Source organism: Prionailurus bengalensis, chromosome A3 (genome assembly GCF_016509475.1).
Source record: "Prionailurus bengalensis isolate Pbe53 chromosome A3, Fcat_Pben_1.1_paternal_pri, whole genome shotgun sequence".
NCBI classification, from domain to species: domain Eukaryota; kingdom Metazoa; phylum Chordata; class Mammalia; order Carnivora; family Felidae; genus Prionailurus; species Prionailurus bengalensis.
This window is the reverse complement of record NC_057354.1, coordinates 25985754-26006579: the sequence shown is the minus strand read 5'-3', so window position 1 is coordinate 26006579 and position 20826 is coordinate 25985754. Positions and strand designations below refer to the sequence as shown.

At 49.0% G+C, this 20826-nt stretch overlaps 1 protein-coding gene across 1 annotated transcript; it reads right to left on the bottom strand.

Annotated features, from left to right (window-relative positions):
* Positions 1-403: 403 nt before the first annotated feature.
* On the bottom strand, positions 404-18265 carry SUN5 (Sad1 and UNC84 domain containing 5). Its single transcript, XM_043602586.1, has 13 exons — positions 18071-18265; positions 16233-16291; positions 15967-16041; positions 14914-14980; positions 13942-14003; positions 10633-10682; positions 9231-9265; positions 8562-8670; positions 3909-3987; positions 2883-2998; positions 2207-2374; positions 1624-1710; positions 404-589 (listed from the first exon to the last, which is right to left on the bottom strand). Exons 1-13 carry the CDS (start codon positions 18133-18135, stop codon positions 464-466), a joined length of 1098 nt encoding a protein of 365 aa, XP_043458521.1. The 5' UTR covers positions 18136-18265; the 3' UTR covers positions 404-463.
* Positions 18266-20826: the final 2561 nt, after the last annotated feature.

Here is a 20826-nt window from a genome sequence, read left to right as displayed (position 1 = left end):
CTGGGCAAGGGTGGGACCTCTCATCTCCCACCTCATCTAATACAACAGCCATGATCTTGTTCCTGTTGTACACCTGGAGAGTGAGGCCCCGAGAGGGCTGGGTCTTGCCCAAAGTCGCCCCTGGTCAGGGGCAGAGCATGACTCGAAGCCAGGGAGATGACGTATGTACAAGGATGAGACTGGCTGGGTTTGAATCCTGGTGCTGCCCTTTGTGAGCTGTGACTTCTGGCAAGTTTTTGCTCAGTGCCTTCACTGTCCCCATCTGTGAAATGGGGCCTCATGGGGCTGTTGCGAGGGTGCCTAGACACCCAGGATGAGACTGAGCATCGCTAAGTGTGGCCTCAGATGTCACATGCTAGCCCACCCTCACTCTTTGGAGCCAAAAAGACATTCCGACTTGGGCTGGGCTGCGAAGAATAAACTTTAATCTCTCTCTGGGTAGGAGCTCTGAGCAGGCTGCTCTCTAGAGCTGTCGAGGTGGGGTCACGGAGCCGTGCACGCGCACTCGGTACAGGCAGGTGAAGCGTGGGTTCCCCCAGTTGCTTGAGATCTTCACCTTGACGGCACCAAAAGCTCGGACAGGCTGGTTCTGGAAGAGTCACAGACATGGGGCCATTGGCCTCCACTCTGCCTGTCCAGAGAGGTGTTTGGGAGTGGAAGGGAACCCTCCTATTTCACAGGTGGAGAAACTGAGGCTCAAAGAGCGGAATGAACTGTCCCGAAGCCGCACAGGAAGTTGGTACTCAGGGGTTGGGATGGAAGGTACTGAGGTGAGAAAGACAGATATACCGTGATGGGGAAAGTGTCCCAGCCTCGGGGCCCTGGACAGATGGCTGTGGGACTCCGGGGCAAGTCACTGCCCCTCTTGGGGCTTCAGTTTCCCCGCTCTGTAAGATGGGCTGGGGGGGGCGGTAATATCTTCCCATGAGACCAAGCCCTGGAGCTAGCTGGCCTGTAGGAGATGCTCGGTGAGCACACCTCCTCCTTGAGAGGGGACAGAGCCCGGTGCAGAAGCTGGGGCTTGGCCTCTGAGATCTCTCTGGATGCTCTTAACCTTCCAGGGAATTATACCAGGGGAGACTGAGGCGCAGAGACGAAGGGAATGGCCCAAGATCATGCAGATTTGTGGTACCAGGATTTGGAGCAGTATCACTGATTCCCAAGTGTTGACATTCCGCTGAGTCTCAGGGCCATTCTAGCAGCCACCCCGCTGTGTCCTGCTCCTGTCCCCGACTCCCTCCCCTTCAGGCCCCAGTTTGCCCTGCTGTGGTTAGATCAGGTGCTGACGACAGGGCCTCCCAGTACGGAGATGCTAAAGCGGTCCCCCTGTTCAAGAGCTCCTGTCCACGGGAGGAACTGCCACGGCAGGAACTGCCACGGGAGTGCTCCTGGGCAAGTCAAGGAGACAATGCACTGCTAGAAGCTGGACAGGTCTCCTCCGGGTCCCACTTTTGGCCCGGCAGTGGCTCCATACTCTGAGCCTCGGTTTCCTCGTTTGTCACGTGAGTTAGTGACAAGTGTGCACTGCGAGGCTGTCGGTGGATGAAATGGGGCTCCTGGGGAAAGCCCTGCACATGGTGCACATTTGCTGTGTGCTCAACGTAGGCAGCCTTTCTCAGGTACCTGGAGCGGGAACATCTGGATGATGTTTTCCGGCTGAAACTGAAACGCCCCCAGGAACACCTCCTCCTTGGGAGAGCCTTCCATGCCCTGTGGAACCAGAACCAAGGCAAAAGGGTCAGGTACGGGCAGGGCCTTCAGAGGGTGTTGCCCCTCTCCAGCTGAGACTTGCATACCTCCCAGGATGGGGAACTCCCTACCTCTTTGGGCACCACTGCATCGCAGCACAGAGGAATAGATAGGAAAGAGCACTGGATTGGAAATCAAAAGGCTGAGGGTCCTCTTCTAATTATGCCACTGAGTTGTAGGTTTTGGGTGTTTCCCTGACCCTTTTCTGGACCTCAGTTTCCTTATCAGTGTCTCCGAAGACTAAATTGGCTCTGAAAAGCTTGGGTTGAAATAAAGTGGCTGTTTATCTCCTATCCTTAAAGGCTGTGATCAACGCTGAACCTGGCCATTCTCAGCCTTAACTAAGCCTCATCCAGCCCGTCTAGTCTGCTTGGGTTGTGCAGACAGAGTGCCTGGAATCCCACCAGACGAGGCTGTCTCCTTAGTTAAGCATTGCTCCCTGTGGGGACGTGCTCACGTAAATGACAAAGTCCTTGGGAGCAGTGTCCAGGTTGCCCGACAGTGAGATGGTCTTGGGGATGTGCTGCAGCGTCAGGTTGGACAGGTAGACCTTCTGGGCCATTCGGATGGTCACCTGGCCTCGGTCACCCGAGAAGGCCCAGCAGTTGCCGGGTGTCACGTTGGGCTGGAAGGGGCAGGTGCGATGGGGGCTATGCTGGGTGGGTGGGTTAAGGTGAATTCCTCATCCCACCCTGGCTCCCCTAGACCTCCTTTGCCTCCTGGGTGAGCCAGATCCCTCCATCTACAAAGCTTGACTCCAGCGCCACCAACTCCAGGAAGCTCCCCTGATTGCTGACAGTAAGAATGAACCTTCCCGTCAGCCCAGTGCAGGGCAGGCAGGGGCCTGCTTGGGGCTGCGAGGGTTCCTTGACCCTCAAGTCTTGAAGGGCCCCCTTCCAGTGCCAAAGCAGACTGTCCCTGCCCGGCGCCCGCCCCTGCTCCTGCCCAGTCCCCCCGTGGTTCCTGCTGTCTATTCTTGCCTCTTGCCCCTATCGCGTCTCTGTCTCCTGTTCCTATCCCTAGCCCCACCCCGGGCCCCCACCCACTTTGTGCGCACCCCCAGTGTCTGCTTCCAGGTCCTGCCCCCAGGACCCTGACACTCCCCCCACTCCCAGGCCCCCCATTCCCCCTGCCTCGAGGATCACGTCCGGGGGCTGCGCGTAGTTCCATAGCCGGATCCAGTTCCAGCAGGAGCGAGCCTTGTCGTAGTTGTATGTGGCAGACGTTTGCTCAAAGTCGATGGAGGCCCCTGTGTGGGAGTGACGGTGTCAGATTGGGCACTGAGCACGTGCCGGGCGAACACTTTAGGTGAGTCACTGGCCCTCTGTAAACTTCAGACGTTCCCTGGGTGATGGGAGTAATAATAGAAGCCATAATCGTGGTAACACCCCCCTACCTCACCGGGCTGTTGTGAGATTGAAGTGAGTCAATACAACAAAGTCCTTCCAGCCAGCCTCATTATTATTTCCGTGGCTTTTGCTGTACCTGCTTCACAGAGGAGGGCACTCTGGCTCTGAGAGGTCGAGTGAGGCCCCGAGAGCGTAAGCCAGTGCCCTCTGACCCCATGTGCCCCTGGGCTTTGGTCAGCTGGTGCTGCCTGGCCGGCCCCACCTCTCCTTCCGCATGTTCCCCCCCCCCCCCCCCCCCCCCCCCCGCTGCGCTGTCACAGGAGGACCGTTCACATGGGTTCCCCTGGGTCTGGAAGACTTTTCCCTCCTCGCCAGGTCTCAACTCAAACATCCTTCCGCACAGGTCTCTGCCCAGGTCGCCTCCATGCCAGTCACTTGCTTCGGTTTCCCGCAACACTGAACCCCAACTACAACTGGGCCTGCGTTGGTTTTTTTAGACGGTCAGTCTCCCCGGCTCTGCCGGCCTCTGGGTTTGGGTGGGGGGAGTGGAGGGGAGGGGTGGGGGGGAGTAGATGCAGGGCGGGGTGGGGGGGGAGTGGAGGGCCTCCCCTCCCCACCTCAGCCCCCTTTACAGAAAATAGAAAATTGTAGCAAAAAAAAAAAGCCGTCTGGGGGGCAGAGGCTAGCTCTGAGCATGAACTTGCCAGGAGCAGAGGATACCAGACCAGAACTGAAATCCACCCACTGAAGAGTTTCTGAGGACCCTTGAGGCAGGCTGTTGGGTGGGGGCGGTGAAGGGGAGTCGCTTACCTATAGACTTTAGGGCAAAGTCTGGCTTTTCAATATAATCTCCTTGAATCATCTTCATTATTTTCTGGGCCATTTTTTGCTGAGAAGGCAGAAAACACAAACCGTGTGCCGGTGTGTTCTTATAGATCCTGTCCACGTGCGGGTTCGCACCCGGTGACAGGTGGCTGCAGGTATCCTCGTGTCCCTAACTGCTTACCCCTGCCTGTGGAGGCCGTGGCTGGTCCTGGCACAAGACCACCGGTCACTACACTGTGAGGACGCCCGGGTGACATGGTGCCATCGCTATCCCACCCACCGGGTCTACTCAGTGCTTCCACACTCACCACGATGGGGTCACACGTGGGACCAGAGTCTCAGGGAAGTTAAGGGCAGGGCGCCTGGAGTCAGACAGACTTTTACTGCTGTGGGGGTTTGGGCTAGTTACCGCCCCTCTGAGTCTTGACCTTCTTGTCTGTAACATGGGGGTGATAATTACGTCCTCCTCCTGCTGCTGTGAGGAGTAGAGCTAACGCTTGTAAGGCTGCTACCATGTGCCAGGACTGTCCTCAGTGTCACGGAAGTTCACTCTTATCCCCTCACAGCAGCCCCAGGAGGTATGTGCTATTATCACTTCCATTTTATTTTATTTTATTTTATTTTATTTTTTTAATGTTTATTTATTTTTGAGACAGAGAGAGACAGAGCATGAATGGGGGAGGAGCGGAGAGAGAGGGAGACACAGAATCAGAAGCAGGCTCCAGGCTCTGGACCATCAGCCCAGAGCCTGACGCGGGGCTCGAACTCACGGACCGTGAGATCGTGACCTGAGCTGAAGTCGGACACTCAACCGACTGAGCCACCCAGGCGCCCCATCACTTCCATTTTAAAGATGAGAATACTGGGGCACAAAAGGGTAAGGTGTCCAAGGTCACACAGCTGGTAAGAGGCAGAGCCAGGCAGTTTGGTTCCAGTGTTTGGGCTCTGAGCTACTACACTCTCCTGCCAGATAAAGCCTGCAAAGCACTTAGCATGCTTGGTACTCAGTAAATGCTGGCCACTATTTTTTTTTAATGTGTATTTATTTTTGAGAGACAGAGAGAAACAGAGCACGAGTGGCGGAGGGGCAGACGCAGAGAGGGAAACACAGAATCCAAAGCAGGCTCCATGCTCTGAGCTGTCAGCACAGCCTGAGGCAGGGCTCGAATCCACGAACTGTGGGATCATGACCTGAGCCAAAGTCGGCACTTAACCAACTGAGCCACCGAGGTACCCCAATGCTGGCTATTATTATTAGACTCTTCAAAACTGTGGCCACAACCAGGTCTCCCACTCCACACCCTTCTTTCAATATGACTTTGACACTCTTCCCATTGAGAGTTGGGGCTAAGGTTCCCTCCCATAAGTCTGGGGGGGCCTGAGGCTATGGCAGAGGTGATGCCGTGTGACTTCTGGGCTAAGCCTAAAGGGGGATACAGCTCTATTTCATGGTGAGGCTCATTCTTGGGGCTGCCAAGCTGTGAGGAAGCCCACACAACACTGAGCGCCCACCTATGGTTGCATTAGTCAACAGCCCTGAGTTCCCAGCTGATAGCCAATGTCAACTTCTAGACATGTGAGTGAAGATGCTTCCAGATGGGTCCAGACCCAGATGCCAAGTCACCCCCAGCCTTCAAGTCTTCCCAGGTGAGGCCTCAGACATTGTGGAACAGTGACAAACCATCCCCACTGCACTCCGTTTGGATCCCTGACCCACGGAATCTCTGCGCATAATAAAACAATTGTTTTGCACCACTAAGTTTTGGAGTAGTTTGCTATGTGGCAGTAGTAACTAGACCAGCCACGGTGCTATACGGCAGGGATTTGTTGATATGGAAACTCAGAAAGGTTGATGACCTGCCTAAGCTCCAAACGGTAAGAAAAAATGTTGTATCCATAAAACAAGAATATGGATCTATGAAAAAGAACACCCAGAGAGCAAAAATGAAGTTCTTAGGAATTCACACTATGCTAGCAGAAATGAAAATCTCAATAGAAGTTTTGGAAGATAAAGCTGAGACTATTTTCTCATATCATAACAAATAGAAGAAAACAGGAAGAAATGAGAGAAAGAGGATTAGTTCAAGAATTTAACATCCAAATAATAGGAGTTTCAAAAATGAGAATAAACCAAATATGGCTGGGAGGGGATACATCCATTTAATCACACAATTAAAGAACATTTTTAGGACTAAAGGGCATGAGTTTCCAGATTGAAAGGGCCCCAAGGGTAGCTAGCCCATAGGCAAATTATCATGACATTTAAGATGTAAGGTGAGATGTAGGGCTTCCAGGGAAGATATAGTAAGTTACAGAGGATCAATGTTCCCACTAAAAACAAATAGTAAAACCAGATAGTTTACGAAATCATATTGTAAAGCCACCACTGAGCTATGGGAGCAATGAGGACCAGATGTATTAAAATTCTAGAGAGGAGAGAACCATTCCGAAATTCATGAACAATTTTTTAATGCCTGGGGGCATTTGATGATTCTGGGCATGGGCTGAAGACATGGGCATAGGCTGGACAGTGGCTGCTATTGGTGAAAGAGAAAGCAGCAAAGATTTTAATAGAAACACAGGACTAAAAGGACAAAATTGGAGACTTGATGAACCTCAAACCTGAACAGTTTTCCCCATAAGATGTTAACTGAAACCCAGAACTATTGAAGAGGCCAAAGAGCTAACTTGAAAGCTTCTGAAAGACATATTAAAACTTCCCAGTCTCATAATGCTTAGAAACCAAGCCCCTTTCCGTGAAGGGACCCCAAAACAAAATAAGCAAGAGATTAAAGCCTTACAAACATCTTCTTAGTATATATCAGAAACATTGGAGGGCTTGTTGAAACATACATGATTGGCTCCCATCCTCAGTAGGTCTGAGGGGGCCCATTAATTTGAATTTCTAACATTTTCCCAGGTAATGCTGATGTTCCTGATATGGGAGCCACACTTTGAGAACCGCTGTCCTAGAAGGAGTGGTGAATCAATACTGAGAGGCTATAGCCGCACCTGGAGGCACTAAACCAATTATGGGCACAATTAGAGGCTGAGAATCCAAGCTTGCCCCTGGCAGAGAAGGTTACCACTAGGGCTGCAGATTTTGCATTCATGCAGGGCTGGGAGACAAAATTGGAGACTTGAGAGGGGTGCCTGGGTGGCTCAGTCCATTAAGTGTCCAACTCTTGATTTCGGCTCAGGTTGTGATCTCAGAGTGCATGAGTTCAAGCCCAGAATCAGGCTCTGTTGCTGACAGTGTGGAGCCTGCTTGGGATTCTCTCTTTCCTACTCTGTCTGCCCCTCTTCTGTTCGTGCTCACTCCCTTTCTCTCTCATATTAAATAAATAAGTTTAAAACAAACAAAAACTTTTTAAATTTTTTTTTTTAATTGGAGACTTGAGAAGCCTCAGACATATGGTCAGTCTTTCCCATCAAGATATCTACCAAAAGTTTGAAGCTGCATGGGAAGGGCACTAAAGGGTTAGGCTGAAAACATCTGACTAGATCTTACACAAATTGCTACCCAGGTTTGAAACAGCTCAATGAACATCTACATAGAAGTGATAAGTGTACTCATCTTCCTTACAAAGAAAATGGGGAACTCTCTCTAGTTGAAGTTATACCTATCTGGAGCACAGAGCTCTTTTGCATACAATGTCCAGAAAAACACTAAAAAATTACTGGACATGAAAAGACAATACCATATGATTGATACTCCAAAGAAAAACAACAATAGAAAAAGATCATAGATGATCCAGATATTGGACTTAGCAGATAAGGATATAAAAATTACTACAACAATATATTAAATAAAAGAAAGAAAAAATGGACGACATAGGTAAGATGTTGGAGAATTTCACCATAGAATTAAAATTTATGAAAAGAATCAAATATGTATTCTAAAACAATGCAATATATGAAATTAAGAACTTAATGGAAAAATTTAACAGTAGATTGGACAGAACAGAATACAGGATTAGTAGCAAACTTAAACAAATGTGAATAGAAAATATCAAAACTCAAGCACATAGAGAAAAAGAATGAAAATCAAACACATCAGGTAGTAGCATAAGAATTATGTGGAACACACTCTAACAGTCTAGCATAGATGTAACTGGAGTTCTAGGAGAGGAGATAGATAATGGGGAAGAAACAATATTTTAAGAAACAATAGCTAAGCATTTTTAGCAACTATTGAAGAAATAAATCTGCAGATCCAATAAGCTCAGCAATCCAATCCCAAGCAGGTTAAATATGCAACACTGTGGATAAAAAGAACATCATACAAACTCCCAGAGATAAAAAAAACAGATCACACTCAATGGACCAATAATAAGAGCACTAACAGACTTCTCAACAGCAGCAGTATAACTAGAACACAACAGTGGAATTCTTTCAAAATGTTCAGGGGAATAGTTCCTATCTAGAATTCTATACCCAGCCAAACTATCAATCAAATGCAAGGGTAGAATAAAGATATTTCCAAATGTGCAAGTTCTAAGCAAATTAATATGCCTCTTATTTAACTCTTTCCCAGGAAATTATTGGGGGATGTGCTCCACCAAAAGCTGGGAAATAGGAAGAAGGGCATCAAACAAAGAAGTCAGATGTTTGGGAGCAGAATGGCCAGTATCTCACCTCATCTGACATGGCTTCCATCAACTGGAGCTTGGCAATGAGTTGGGTCATGTTACCTCGGAGGTCCTGGATTTCCCCAGAGTGATGCTGCACCTTCTCCTGGTACATTCTTACAAGAAAGGAGTGAGAACATGGAGTGACTGATTTGCAATGCTGCTATTGTCACCCTCAGCTTCTATCTGTGTCAGTCAACCTACAAAGAACTAGCTTCACATTTCCTCACTCTTCTGGGCCCATCCCTGGCCCTACCCAGCAGGTTCTTGTCTCTTCCTCCTACTTGGAATATCTTTAAATCTAACTCATTCCTTCCAAATATTCCTATTTTGTTTGCAATTAAGGATGATGCCACCAGGTGGTATACTGTTGGTTAAAATTTCTTCTCAGCTTCCACTTGCTGAGTGTGATTTATTCAGGACAGTTGACATCTTTAACGTTCATAATTACCCAGAGCAAGGTGGGTGTTATGTCTCATCTCATAAATGAGGAGTTGAAGGCCCAGAGAGGTGAAGTGACTTGCAAAAGTTTAGCCAAGTAGGAAGTATGGGAGCTGAGATTTAAACCTAGGTTTATCTGACTGTGGAGCCCACATTCTTAGCCAATACCTTACAGGTCCTGAATATAGTTCTTGTTTTTAGGTGATAGTAAGATTATTTAGCAGATTCTTCTTACCTCAAGCTCTGCAGTGGACTATCTATGCTGTCATCCTGGTAGGGTGTTGCAGAAACAAGGGATCTTTTTCAGATGGCCTCATCTGGGCCCAATAGAACTTCCTCCATTCAATCTCCCACAACCATAAATCCATCCATTCATCTGCCTTCCCATTTACTCTTCCATCCATCCACTCACCTACCATCTATCCAAAATCCAGTGTATCCTCCATTTTAAGTCGATCCATCCAAATCCACATTCATCCACCCTTCCACCTATCCACCAGCCCATCCAACCACCCTTTCTCACACATATACTCCTCCATTTATCCAACCTGCTTCATCCCTCCTATCCACCCTCCCATTCATATAACTTACCTTATATATTGTCAATACCCTTTCATCAATCAATTCATCCTCCCATCTATCTACCCTCCCATCTATCCAAACTCCCTTAACCATCTGTCCATCCATCCATCCATCCATCCACCCATCCATCCATCCATTTATCCATCCATATAGCTAATCTGCCCTCCTATCTGTCCATCTGTCCATTTTCTCATCCATTCAGTCTTCCATTCATCCATACATCTATCCCCCCAGCCATTTTCCCACATCCCTACATCCATCACTTCTATCGTCTCATCCATTCTCCCTCCATTCCACATTTCCATCTGATCATCCAATTAACCAATACTGATAGTGGCAACTTTCTGCCCAGTCCTGAGGTGGACATCACTGGAGTGAATTAGACGTGGCTCTGCCTTCAAGAGCACCCAAAAAAGTTGGGAAAATGTCATGATTGCATTCATGATTAGAGAAAATTGTGGGAGGAAAGGGGAATGTCATCACCTCCACCTGGTATTTCTGGGAGAAGTGACATTTTAGCTGGATCTTGAAGTATATGAAGGAGTTTATAAGGAGAAAAGAGTCGGGAAGGGCCAGGGAAGGACAAGCTCATCAGATCTCTTTTCTCCTTAAGCATTCTGAGACTCTTTGTTGTTCTCTGACAGGGAGTGCTAGCCCTGATTTCCTCCTCCTTTCTCCCCAGGAACCACAAAGCAAATGATCTCATTTCATTTGAACAAAACAAACTGCCTTGAGTAGAGAGAATTGTGTTCCATTCTCACTATCGTTCTCTAGGAGGGAGATTTGATAAAGGAAAGATAGGTCACCTCTGGGAGGGAGAGGCAGGAGAGCCATTCTGTAGGATGGACTATTGAATCTGGTCTTTAAAGTCACATTTTGGTGAGAGAGATGGGTTCCAGGTGGGTGGCATCGCAAAGACAGAGATTTGGGGCTGAATGAGTCAGGAACTGATCACTTTCCAGATGTGATGAGAGTGAGAGAAGCTGATGTAGGCAGCATTGACTAGTTGGGGTTCGGCCAGTCAGTGCTGAGACCTGAAGAGAGCACACACTTACCTGCCAGACTTCCATTTTAGACGGTACGTGCATAGAAAATATCCAGAATCCTGTGGGCCCAGGAGAATGAGAGTGAGACATTTAAGATGAAAAGCTAAAATCTTAGGCTCTGGAGTTAAGGCATCTAGACTCAAATCCCAGCTTTGGCACTTACTAACATTGTACAACTTTGGAAGAATTTACTTAATCTCTCTATACCTCAATTTCCTCCTCTGGGAATTTCTTCCTCCTAAAATGGGACCAACAGTAATATCCACTTCATGATCAAATGATATCATATATGTAGAGTGTCTCACATAAACCAAATAATCCATGTCCCCTCTCTCTCCCCTGCTCCAACTCTACTGGGGATAATTGATGAAGAGAAGAAAATGGGATAATGTTCCCTGTATTTTATAATCTCTGTGTTGCCTTAAATCCTACCATTCAAGCCATTATTAAAGCTCTTTAAAACCTATTCATTGTTAATGAGAAAACAATCAACAAATCAGGAATAGAATGGAACTCCCACAATCTGATAAAGCCCATTTATGAAAATCCCCCAGCTAAAAAACACTTAATGGTAAAATATTGGATGCATTCTTCCTAAAATCAGGAACAAAACAATTATGTCTACTCTTGCCATTTCTATTTAACATTGTCATGTAGGTTCTAGCCAGGTCAATTAGTCAAGAAAAAGAAATAAAAGGCAGATGACACAACCTTGCATACAGAATCTTAAAGTATCTAAGACTGGATGTCATGCTCAGTGTCAAAGCAATAAATGAGTTCAGCAAGGTTGCGGGATACAAGATCAGTATATGAAAATCAATTGTATTTTTCAATACAAGCAATAAATAATCTGAAAATGATGTTAAGAAAACAACTCAATTTACAATAGCATCTCAAAGAATAAAATACTTGGAATAAACTCAACAGAAGTATAAACTTTGCACTCTAAAAGATACAAAACATCATTAGAAGAAATTAAAGACAACATAGAGATATATCAATAATAGAAAGACAGCCCATGTTCATGGATTGGAAAACTTAATATTGTTTAGGTGACACTACTCCCCAAATTCATCTATGAATCAATGCAAACTCCCTCAAAATACCTATGTCCTTTTTTTTTAAGAAATGGAAAAATTGATGCTAAAATTCATATGAAAATGTAAGGGACTATAATAGCCAAAACAATTTAAAAAGAACAAAGTTGGAGAACTCATAATGCTGGATTTCAAAACTTTTACAGAGTTATAGCAATTAATCCAGGGTAGATAGATAGACAAATAGAGAGATGGCAAATAGATAGACAAATAGATAGATGGCAAATAGATAGACACATAGATCAAAGGAGTAAAATTAAGAGTCCAGAACTAAACTCTCACATTTATGGTCAATTGATTTTCAATAAGGGTAGCAGACAATTCAGTAAGAGAAATAATAGTTTTCTCAATAAATGGAACAACTGGATATCTACATTCAAAATAACGAAGTTGGACTCTTACCTCACAATATATGCAAAAATTAACTCAAAAATGGATCATGGGCCTAAATGTAAAGGCTAAAACTATACAAATCTTGGAAGAAAAAGTGGGAGTAAATTTTTATAGCTTTGGGTTAAGCACTAGTTTCTTGCACCTGACATTAAAGTACCTATGGAAAAAGAAAACATGGATAAAGTGGACTTCATCAAAATTTTAAAAATTTGTGCTGCAAAGGACACTATCAAGAGAAAGTGAAAAGACAACCCACAGAATGGGAGAAAATATTTGCAAATTGTATATCTGGTAAGGGACTTCTATCCAGACCATACAAGGAACCCTTAAAACTCAATAATAAACAGACAACCCAATTGAAAAATGGGCCAAGACTGAATAGACATTTCTCCAAAGAAGACCTATAATTGGCCAATAAGTATATGAAAAGGTGCTTAACATCATTAGCCATTAGACAAATGAAATAAAAACTACAATGAGGTACCACACTTCATGGCTAAAATTTTTTTTTAATTTTTTTTTAACGTTTATTTATTTTTGAGACAGAGACAGAGCATGAACGGGGGAGGGTCAGAGAGAGGGAGACCCAGAATCCGAAACAGGCTCCAGGCTCCGAGCTGTCAGCACAGAGCCCGACGCGGGGCTTGAACTCATGGACCGTGAGATCATGACCTGAGCCGAAGTCGGCTGCTCAACCGACTGAGCCACCCAGGCGCTCCACAAAATTAAAGACAGGTAATAACCAGTGTTGGTGAGGAGGCAGAGAAATTGGAACCCTCATACATGCCGGGGGGGATGTTAAGGTGGTACAGCTACTTTGGGAAAAAGTTTGGCCAATTGCTTAGATAGTTAAGCATACAGTTGGCACAAAACCCAGAAATTCCACCTCTAAATAGATACCCAAGATAATTTAAAACACATGTCCACACAAACATTTTACAGGATCATTCACAGGAACGTTACTAATGGTAGTCAAAAGCAGAAACAACCGTAATATCCATCAACCGATGGACAGATAAGCAAAATGTGGCATATCCAAACAATGGACTATTTTCAGCCATAAAAAAGGAGGAAATGCTGATGTATGCTATGCCGTGGATGAACTTTGAAAACATTATGACAAGTGAAAGAAGCCACAAAGACCACATAGTGTATGATTCTATTTATATTAAATGTCCAGAATAGGCAAATCCATAGTCACAGAAAATAGATTAGTGATTGGTCGCCTAAGACTGGGGTGAGGGGGAATGGGAACCAACTGTCTGGGACTGGGGTGGGGGGTTCTTTTGGGGGCAGTGAAAATACTGGAATTTGATAATGGCGATGGCTGCAAAACTTTGTGAATGTACTAAAAACCACTGAATTGTACACTTTAGAATGGTGATCTTTCTGGTATGTGAACTATATCTCAATAAAACTGTTATTAAAAAAAAACTTATTTGTTAAGTTTCCTAGGAATTTCGAATTTCCTAAGACATTCTCTTGACCCCACCCCCACCCCACTGCCCTGCCTCCTTGGGCCAGTGTACTCGAGAGGAGGGAGGAGACTCCTTTGCTCGAGAAAGCAAAGCTGCGACCTGGGAGGTGGCAGCAGTGGTTGGAAGGAATCCGCTGAAGCTCAGAAACAAGTAATAACGATCATACCACGGTTGGGGGGAGAACTTGAGTTTTCAGTGCTTTTCTTAGTGTTCAAAACATGTTCTTGGTCATCAGTTAATTTAATCCTCACAGCAATACTCATTAACAGCCTTCACTCTTTTCCTCCCCAGGTTGGGCAAGAGCGCAGGGATACCTCCACCTGGGATGGGGCAGGGCCCTGGAGACTTACCAAAAGCACAGAGGACGAGAACACCTGTCTTTTCCATGAGCTTCTGGAAGAGCAGCCTGCATCTGGAAGAGAGAGAAGCAGAGGTCAAGGTGAAGTGGAGTTTTTGCATAGGCTAGCAAGTCCTGGCCTGGCCCTTGCCCTCTTCCAACCCTGAAGCGCAGGGCCCTCCCTGGGCAGTGATACCCCCTCCAAGATGCTGACCACGTTCTGTGACTGCACAGCCTCACAGAGGAAAGAAAGCTCTCACCCCAGCATTTGGGGCCATCAGAGATACACTGACCATGGTCCACCACGTCCTTTTCACACCCATCTCCAGCTACGTACTGTCTGTTCCCTCCCTTCTGTCCTGGTGAGCGCACCCTTCAGGGTTCAGCTCAAACAAACGTCCCCTCCTCCTACGACCTTCAGAGTCAACACTGCCCACCCTCACCCTTAACACCGGGTTTGGTGTCTTCCCCTACTGGGAGCTCAGGAGTGGTGAGGGTCAAGGCTGGGCCCAGAGTAGGCATTAAGATGTTTAGGATGCAGGCTCTAAATGGATGAATGAGGGGGAAAGCTTTGCAGCACTTGGGAGGAGTTTGCGTGGGACAGGAGAGTGAAGGGAAAGGAAGGGACAGGCATGCCAGGAAGAAAAACAGCCTGCGCCTGGTGCTGAGGTGGGAGCGGGAACGGCGGGCCCAGGGGGTGAGAGCCCTAGTCTTGCTGGCCCAATGGGTCCACAACAGGATGCAGAGTGAGAGCAGCATGGAAAGAAAGGGTGGGACAGGATTCCAGGACGTTGCGGGCTGAGGTGCTGGAGCCCTGGGGAGCCACAGTGGGTTCTGAGGTGAGAGAATATGCTAAAAGCCAGGTTTGGGATGGCTGGTCTGGTCCGGTGATCAAGGGATCATCCAGACCAGTGAGGGGGCTGCCATAGGAATGGGCTGCGTGTTCCCAGCCTCCATCACCCTCCCCTCATCTGCCCCCGCTCACCTGCAGTTGTTGAACAGAATCTGGTGAGCCTGAGTCCTCACGAAGCAGGCCAGGCAGGTGATCCAGGCTGCAAAGGAGGCAGGAGAGCAGGGAGTAGCCACACCCTTGTTTTTATCCCACCAACCCTTGCAGGAGGCGAGGTCCTACTGCTGGGAGACCCACTCAATTTTGTAATCGAGCCCAGGGTAGCCCTGCTCTGCTCACAGGTAAGCACCCGCTCAGAGGGAGGACGGGCCCTAGAGGTGGGCACGGCTTGCGACCGGCAGTTAATAGGCACCTAGCAGAGACTCAGGGGCACACGAAGTCTGGGATGTGCCGATGCCCATTCCCAGACACTGAGGGCTTCTCAAGGGCAGAGTCCTTGTCTGGTTTATCCCCAGGTGCCCAGTGTTGCCTACCATGGAGCTAGGTAAAAAGTTGGGGTTCAGGATGGATGAGTAGGTGGGAGACACGCGAACGGACAGGAGAATGGTAAGAGAATGGTTTGGAAGGTGGATGAATAGGAAGACGGTTGAGAGGAGGGGCGGACGGAAGGATGGATGGAAGGACAGATGGGTGGGTGACTGGATGGGTGTGAGTAGTAACAAATAAAGGTACGTGTGGCTGATGGCTGACGCAGTGAACCCATGGGGTGCGTGGATATTACAGCAGATGGATATGAGGACAGATGGCTGGAGAAATGACTGAGTGATGAGGAAATGGAGGGGTGGGTGGGTGAACACTGGCATAGAAGGCTGATTTTTAGGGGGTGGTCAGACCCCATGCCCGAAGGGAGGGCACACCGTGTCACACCATTCCGTGGCTTCATCAGTGGCCCCAGGGGCCAGGCTGGCGGGAGAGTATCGGAGGGCCGACAGTCAGCCCCTCCAAACAGCAAGTCTGCCTCCTATCCCCTCTCCCCGACCACCAAAGAGACTCTGGCTGGAATGACGCCCCTGCCACCTTCGCTGGGAAGTCCTCCAGGGTTCCCTCCCTCCCCTGCAGCCCAGTGCAGGCCTTACCCCCACCCAGGCCCACGTTGACGGCCAGGGCATCTCTTCGGTGTATACGTACAGATACAGGCCAGCACGAACTGGGCCAGGCTCAGGGCCGGGGCGTTGATGCGGATGGGCAACACTATGGCATCACCTGCAGAGAGCACGGGGCCTGTCACGTCAGCGCCCACAGACACGGGGAGCACCCAGAGCGTGGTGCGGCCACGCCTGCTCCCTAGCCCGCCCCTTGCTGGGTGACTCCGGGCTGCCCATCTGACATCTCTGAGCCTCGGGCCCTCGCTGTTCACGAAGACCCCAGGGCCCCTCTTGTCCCTCCCTGCTCACTCGCGTTTGGCAAGGTGTCCTGGGCCATCCTGCAGGTGTTCCGGCCTCTTTGGGCGACCCTGGGGATAACAAGATTCACAATCACATTTTATAATTTTTTCAAGAAACGTGGTGTCCCCGCGTTCCAGATTGAGAGACTGAGTGGCGGACAAGTTCGCCCAAGACCACCAGCCTGCGAATCAGGGACATACCAGGTCTGACCGACCCCAAACGCAAGTCTGTTTTGAGGAGAGGACTCGGTTTGCTGTGGCAGTCACAGGTGGTTATCCCCGCAAAGCCAATCGCTCCCGTCACTGGCAGGAGGCTGATTTTGGTCCCTCGTCCACTCCTACCCCATGTGATTTTAGACAATCCTGATCGCTCCAAGCCCTGCTGTCACACTCCCAGTGCCTTTGCCGTGACTGGCTTTGGCGGTGGGTGGGGGGAGTTCCCACGGGGTGAGGTGTGGGGCTGGGCTGGGTATAGAGGCCTTGGGGGAAAGGCTTTCTCATTGCTAAAATGAGACCCACAGGTAGCAACGTCCGCTCTCCTTGCACCCTATACAGCCATGCTTCTCCGTGCTTCTGGAACCCTGGTGGCCTGTGACAGCGAGGAGGCCGACAGGAAGAGCAAAAAGATGGCAGGGACCTGGATCTTAGGGGACATTGCAGAACCGCAGAACTAACGAGCTCTGGAACCACACACGTCTTGGGACCTCTTGGCATGTGAGATAACAAATTGTCTTTATTTCTTTTTTTTTTAATTTTTTTTTCAACGTTTATTTATTTTTGGGACAGAGAGAGACAGAGCATGAACGGGGGAGGGGCAGAAAGAGAGGGAGACACAGAATCGGAAACAGGCTCCAGGCCCTGAGCCATCAGCCCAGAGCCTGACGCGGGGCTCGAACTCACGGACCGCGAGATCGTGACCTGGCTGAAGTCGGACGCTTAACCGACTGCACCACCCAGGCGCCCCAAATTGTCTTTATTTCTTAAGGCAAAGTTCTCCAAACATTTATTATCATACTGCCCCGATGTATTTATGTTTATTTATGAAGCAATTATATATATATATAATACCATATATACATATATATGTGCATAGCTCCAAGTGTGCTAACATATTATTTACTTTTTCAAATATTTATACGTTCTTGAGGACTACAAATTAAAAGAGGGTGGGCTAAAAATATACGCTGAAGTTCGGATGATTTGTCCCCTTACCCCAGCAGATTGTTTTGTATATCCTCTTTTTAAAATATTTTTTAAAATGTTTTTATTTTATTTTTGAGTGAGACAGAGTGTGAGCGGGGGAGGGGCAGAGAGCGAGGGAGACACAGAATCGGAAGCAGGCTCCAGGCTCCGAGCTATCAGCACAGAGCCCGATGCGGGGCTCGAACTCACAAACTGTGAGATCATGACCTGGGCTGAAGTCGAAGGCTTAACCAACTGAACCACGCAGGCGCCCCTGGTTTGTATACCCTCTTGGGATATACACTCCTTTTGGGGGCGCAGAAGTGGGCAGACAGATGGCAGAGGTGCTTGTTTGCCCGTTTACCATCTCCCTCACTGGACTGTGACCTCCGTGGGGGCAGGAAGCACTTCCACCTGGCGCAGCCCTGTGTCCCCAGCCCCCTGCTCAGTGTTTAGTAGGTGCTCAATGAACACATGTGGAAAGGGTGACTGCCCCATCACTCCCTTGGCTGGGAGACCTTAGGAAAGCCACAGTCAGACCTCTCTGACCTCAGTAGCTGCCTCTGTCAAGTGCGGCCGGTGACCGCCCGCTCACCTCCAAGGAGAGGGCAAAGGCATTTTGTAAACCACAAAGAACTGGGCAGAGAGGGGGGCTGCCGTCCTCACCTCCTGGGTCTGGCATTCTCAGGCGGGTCACACGGGTCCCTGGGGTTCCTCAAGGACCGTGGCATCAATTTCCTTCTCTAGGAAATCTAGGGAAACGGTGCTGGGGCTCTCTGGGAGTCGGCAAGGGGAAGAGATTACCACTGCTGCCACCTCCTAGCGTTCCCTGGAAGGTGTCATGTGGGATCTAGCCGGGTCAAGTGGAGTCGTGGGCACTGTGACCTCACAGAGCGGGGGGGAGGGGCTCTGCCCAGTCTCCAGCTTGGCCCTAGAACTTCCCCTTGGATGAGCCCATTCTGACTCCCTTTCTACTTATAAGATGAGGAAATTGAGGTCCCAGGACGGGAAGGGCCATGCTAGGATCTCAGGGCCTGGGCAGGGGCGAGAACCGAGGCTCCCATATCCAGGCCATGCTTTGTTCTTGCCCCCAGACCCCTTCCTGCCTCCAGCTTCCCGGACTTGCCACCTGCTTAGGCTGTCCGTGAAGGTTTATAATGCTTGTCTTCTCGCTAGTGGAGGTTTTGCATAACACAAAATAATGTATATGTGGTTGCTTTAATCAAGTTCTACTTCTCCTGCAGAAAAATAAACGCATAGCAGAGTGGAAATGTCTGGCTATAGATATTTTTTTTTCCGTCAGCCCTGCCAATGGAGAGCCAGTTTGGATTGTGAAGCTTAAAGGAACTCACTTTTGCCCTTTGATGGTAGTTGAGCAAATTGTAGGCTAAGTTCCAGCAGCCTGCAGAAGGGTCCCTCAGGGAGTCCGGCATACAAAAACAGAATGTGTTTGTGTGTTAGGTTACAGAACAAAGATGTGACGCTTGCAGATGGGATTGAGGTTGCTAGTCAGCTGACCATGAGGTAGGAGAATATCCTAGATCACCCAGGCGGGCCCAGTGTAATCAGGGTCCTGTACCTGGCAGAGGGAGGCAGATGGGAGAGGGTGGCTGCACTAGCAGCCCTCAGCCCTACTTGCTGGTTTGAAGGTGGAGGAAGAGGCCTTAAGGCATGCAGTGAAAACAGCCTCTGGAAGCTGGAAAAGGCAGAGAAACAAATCCTCCCCTAGAGTTTCTGGAAAGGAACAAAGCTCTGCCAATACCTTGACTTCAGCCCAGCGAGATCCATTTTGGACTTCTGACTTCCAGCGATATAAGACAAGAAATTTGTGTTTAAAGTCACGATGTTTGGGGCGCCTGGGTGGCGCAGTCGGTTAAGTGTCCGACTTTAGCCAGGTCACGATCTCACGGTCCGTGAGTTCGAGCCCCGCGTCAGGCTCTGGGCTGATGGCTCAGAGCCTGGAGCCTGTTTCCGATTCTGTGTCTCCCTCTCTCTCTGCCCCTCCCCCGTTCATGCTCTGTCTCTTTCTGTCCCAAAAATAAATAAACGTTGAAAAAAAATAATAAAGTCACGACGTTTGTCGTCATTTGTTACAGCAGCAATAGGAAACTAATACAGTACTCTTAAGAATTTTCGGTGAAGGGGAAGCCCTGAAATACTGCCACTATAATTGTTCCAAGGGTCTTCCAAGTGCACATACGTGCATTCGTTCCACGAATATTTACTGAGCACCCGGTATGTTCCAGGCACCGGCTGCAGAGGTGAGCAGAACCAGCTCCCATCCCTGGGGAGGGGGGTCAAGGGGCTAGATCACCCAGGATGCTACACTGTGCACGTAGCAGGCGCCTGCCCACGCTTGCCATTGCTGTAGGGAGGAGGGGCTGGTGAGAATCTCCCTCATTTGTATCCACTGGTCGTCAGTCAGTGTCCCCCGTGCTGGATGTGTCGAGGAAGAGGAAGTGTTTGTGCTGAGAGCAAACACTGAGAGTGGCTTTGGTCAATATTTGTGCCCCTCTCCACTGTCAGCTGTTTGCCCCGGCTACCGCGAGGGCCGGGCGGCCAGGAGTCAGATGTTAGGGAGCTTGTGGTTGGCATAAGAATAGGGCAGGGGAGCTCCGTCCTTTCAGGGGAGGGCTTGCTGATGTCCGTGGTCCCTGTCAGTTCTGGGGGCACTCGTGGGGATCCAGCACAGGGTGGGCTTGGGCCTGGTATTTGGGCTGGTGCGGAGTCAGCAGGAGCCATGAAGGGCTCTGGAGTGGGGGAAGGCTCCAAGTCCCCCTGTGCCTACACTCCAGCTAAGCCACACAGAGGAACATAGGGGCGCCCTGCGGTTGTGCTGTCACCTCCCGTGCGTATGTGTGTGTACACGCACAAACACGTATACACCCTCCCAATGCCAGGAAACAGTCAACTACTCACCCATACACACACACACACACACACACACACACACACACACAAGCTTGCAACACACACACTTTCCTCTGGTGCTAGTGATTATTACCTAATGCACATGTGTCTGTGTGACTACACGCACACAACCACATACTACACACACAGCCCTCATACACACATATATATAAACTTCTTCACGTATACACACAGCTCCTCGGGCCCCAGATGGCCCAGGTGGGGCCTGGAGTTTGTAATGTGGAAAGAGATGACGGGCCACACCCATGGCGCGTGAAATATGCGTTCGGAGAGAGCCTGAGGTGTTAGGTAGCAGGGACTCCCTCTCATCCGTTGCCCTTTGAGTTAGGGTTCAGGGTGTGGCCAGGAGCAGGGCTCAGTCAGTGACTGGGGTCAGGGATCAGGTAGCCTCCTGCTCCTCCCTAAAGGGCCACGTTTCTGAGAGAGTTTAGAGCCACCAGGCCTGAGAGGTCGGTGAGTCGTGTCCCTGACTTTGGCCCTGGCCAGGCCTG

Excerpts from the sequence above, each read along its gene's own strand:
- SUN5 (XM_043602586.1), bottom strand. The coding sequence starts at position 18,135 with ATGCCACGGTCCTTGAGGAACCCCAGGGACCCGTGTGACCCGCCTGAG. Across the intron at positions 16,042-16,232 it reads GGACACCTTGCCAAACGCGA|GTGATGCCATAGTGTTGCCC; the intron begins GTGAGCAGGGAG and ends TGCTCTCTGCAG. Across the intron at positions 14,004-14,913 it reads ATTCTGTTCAACAACTGCAG|ATGCAGGCTGCTCTTCCAGA; the intron begins GTGAGCGGGGGC and ends TCTCTCTTCCAG.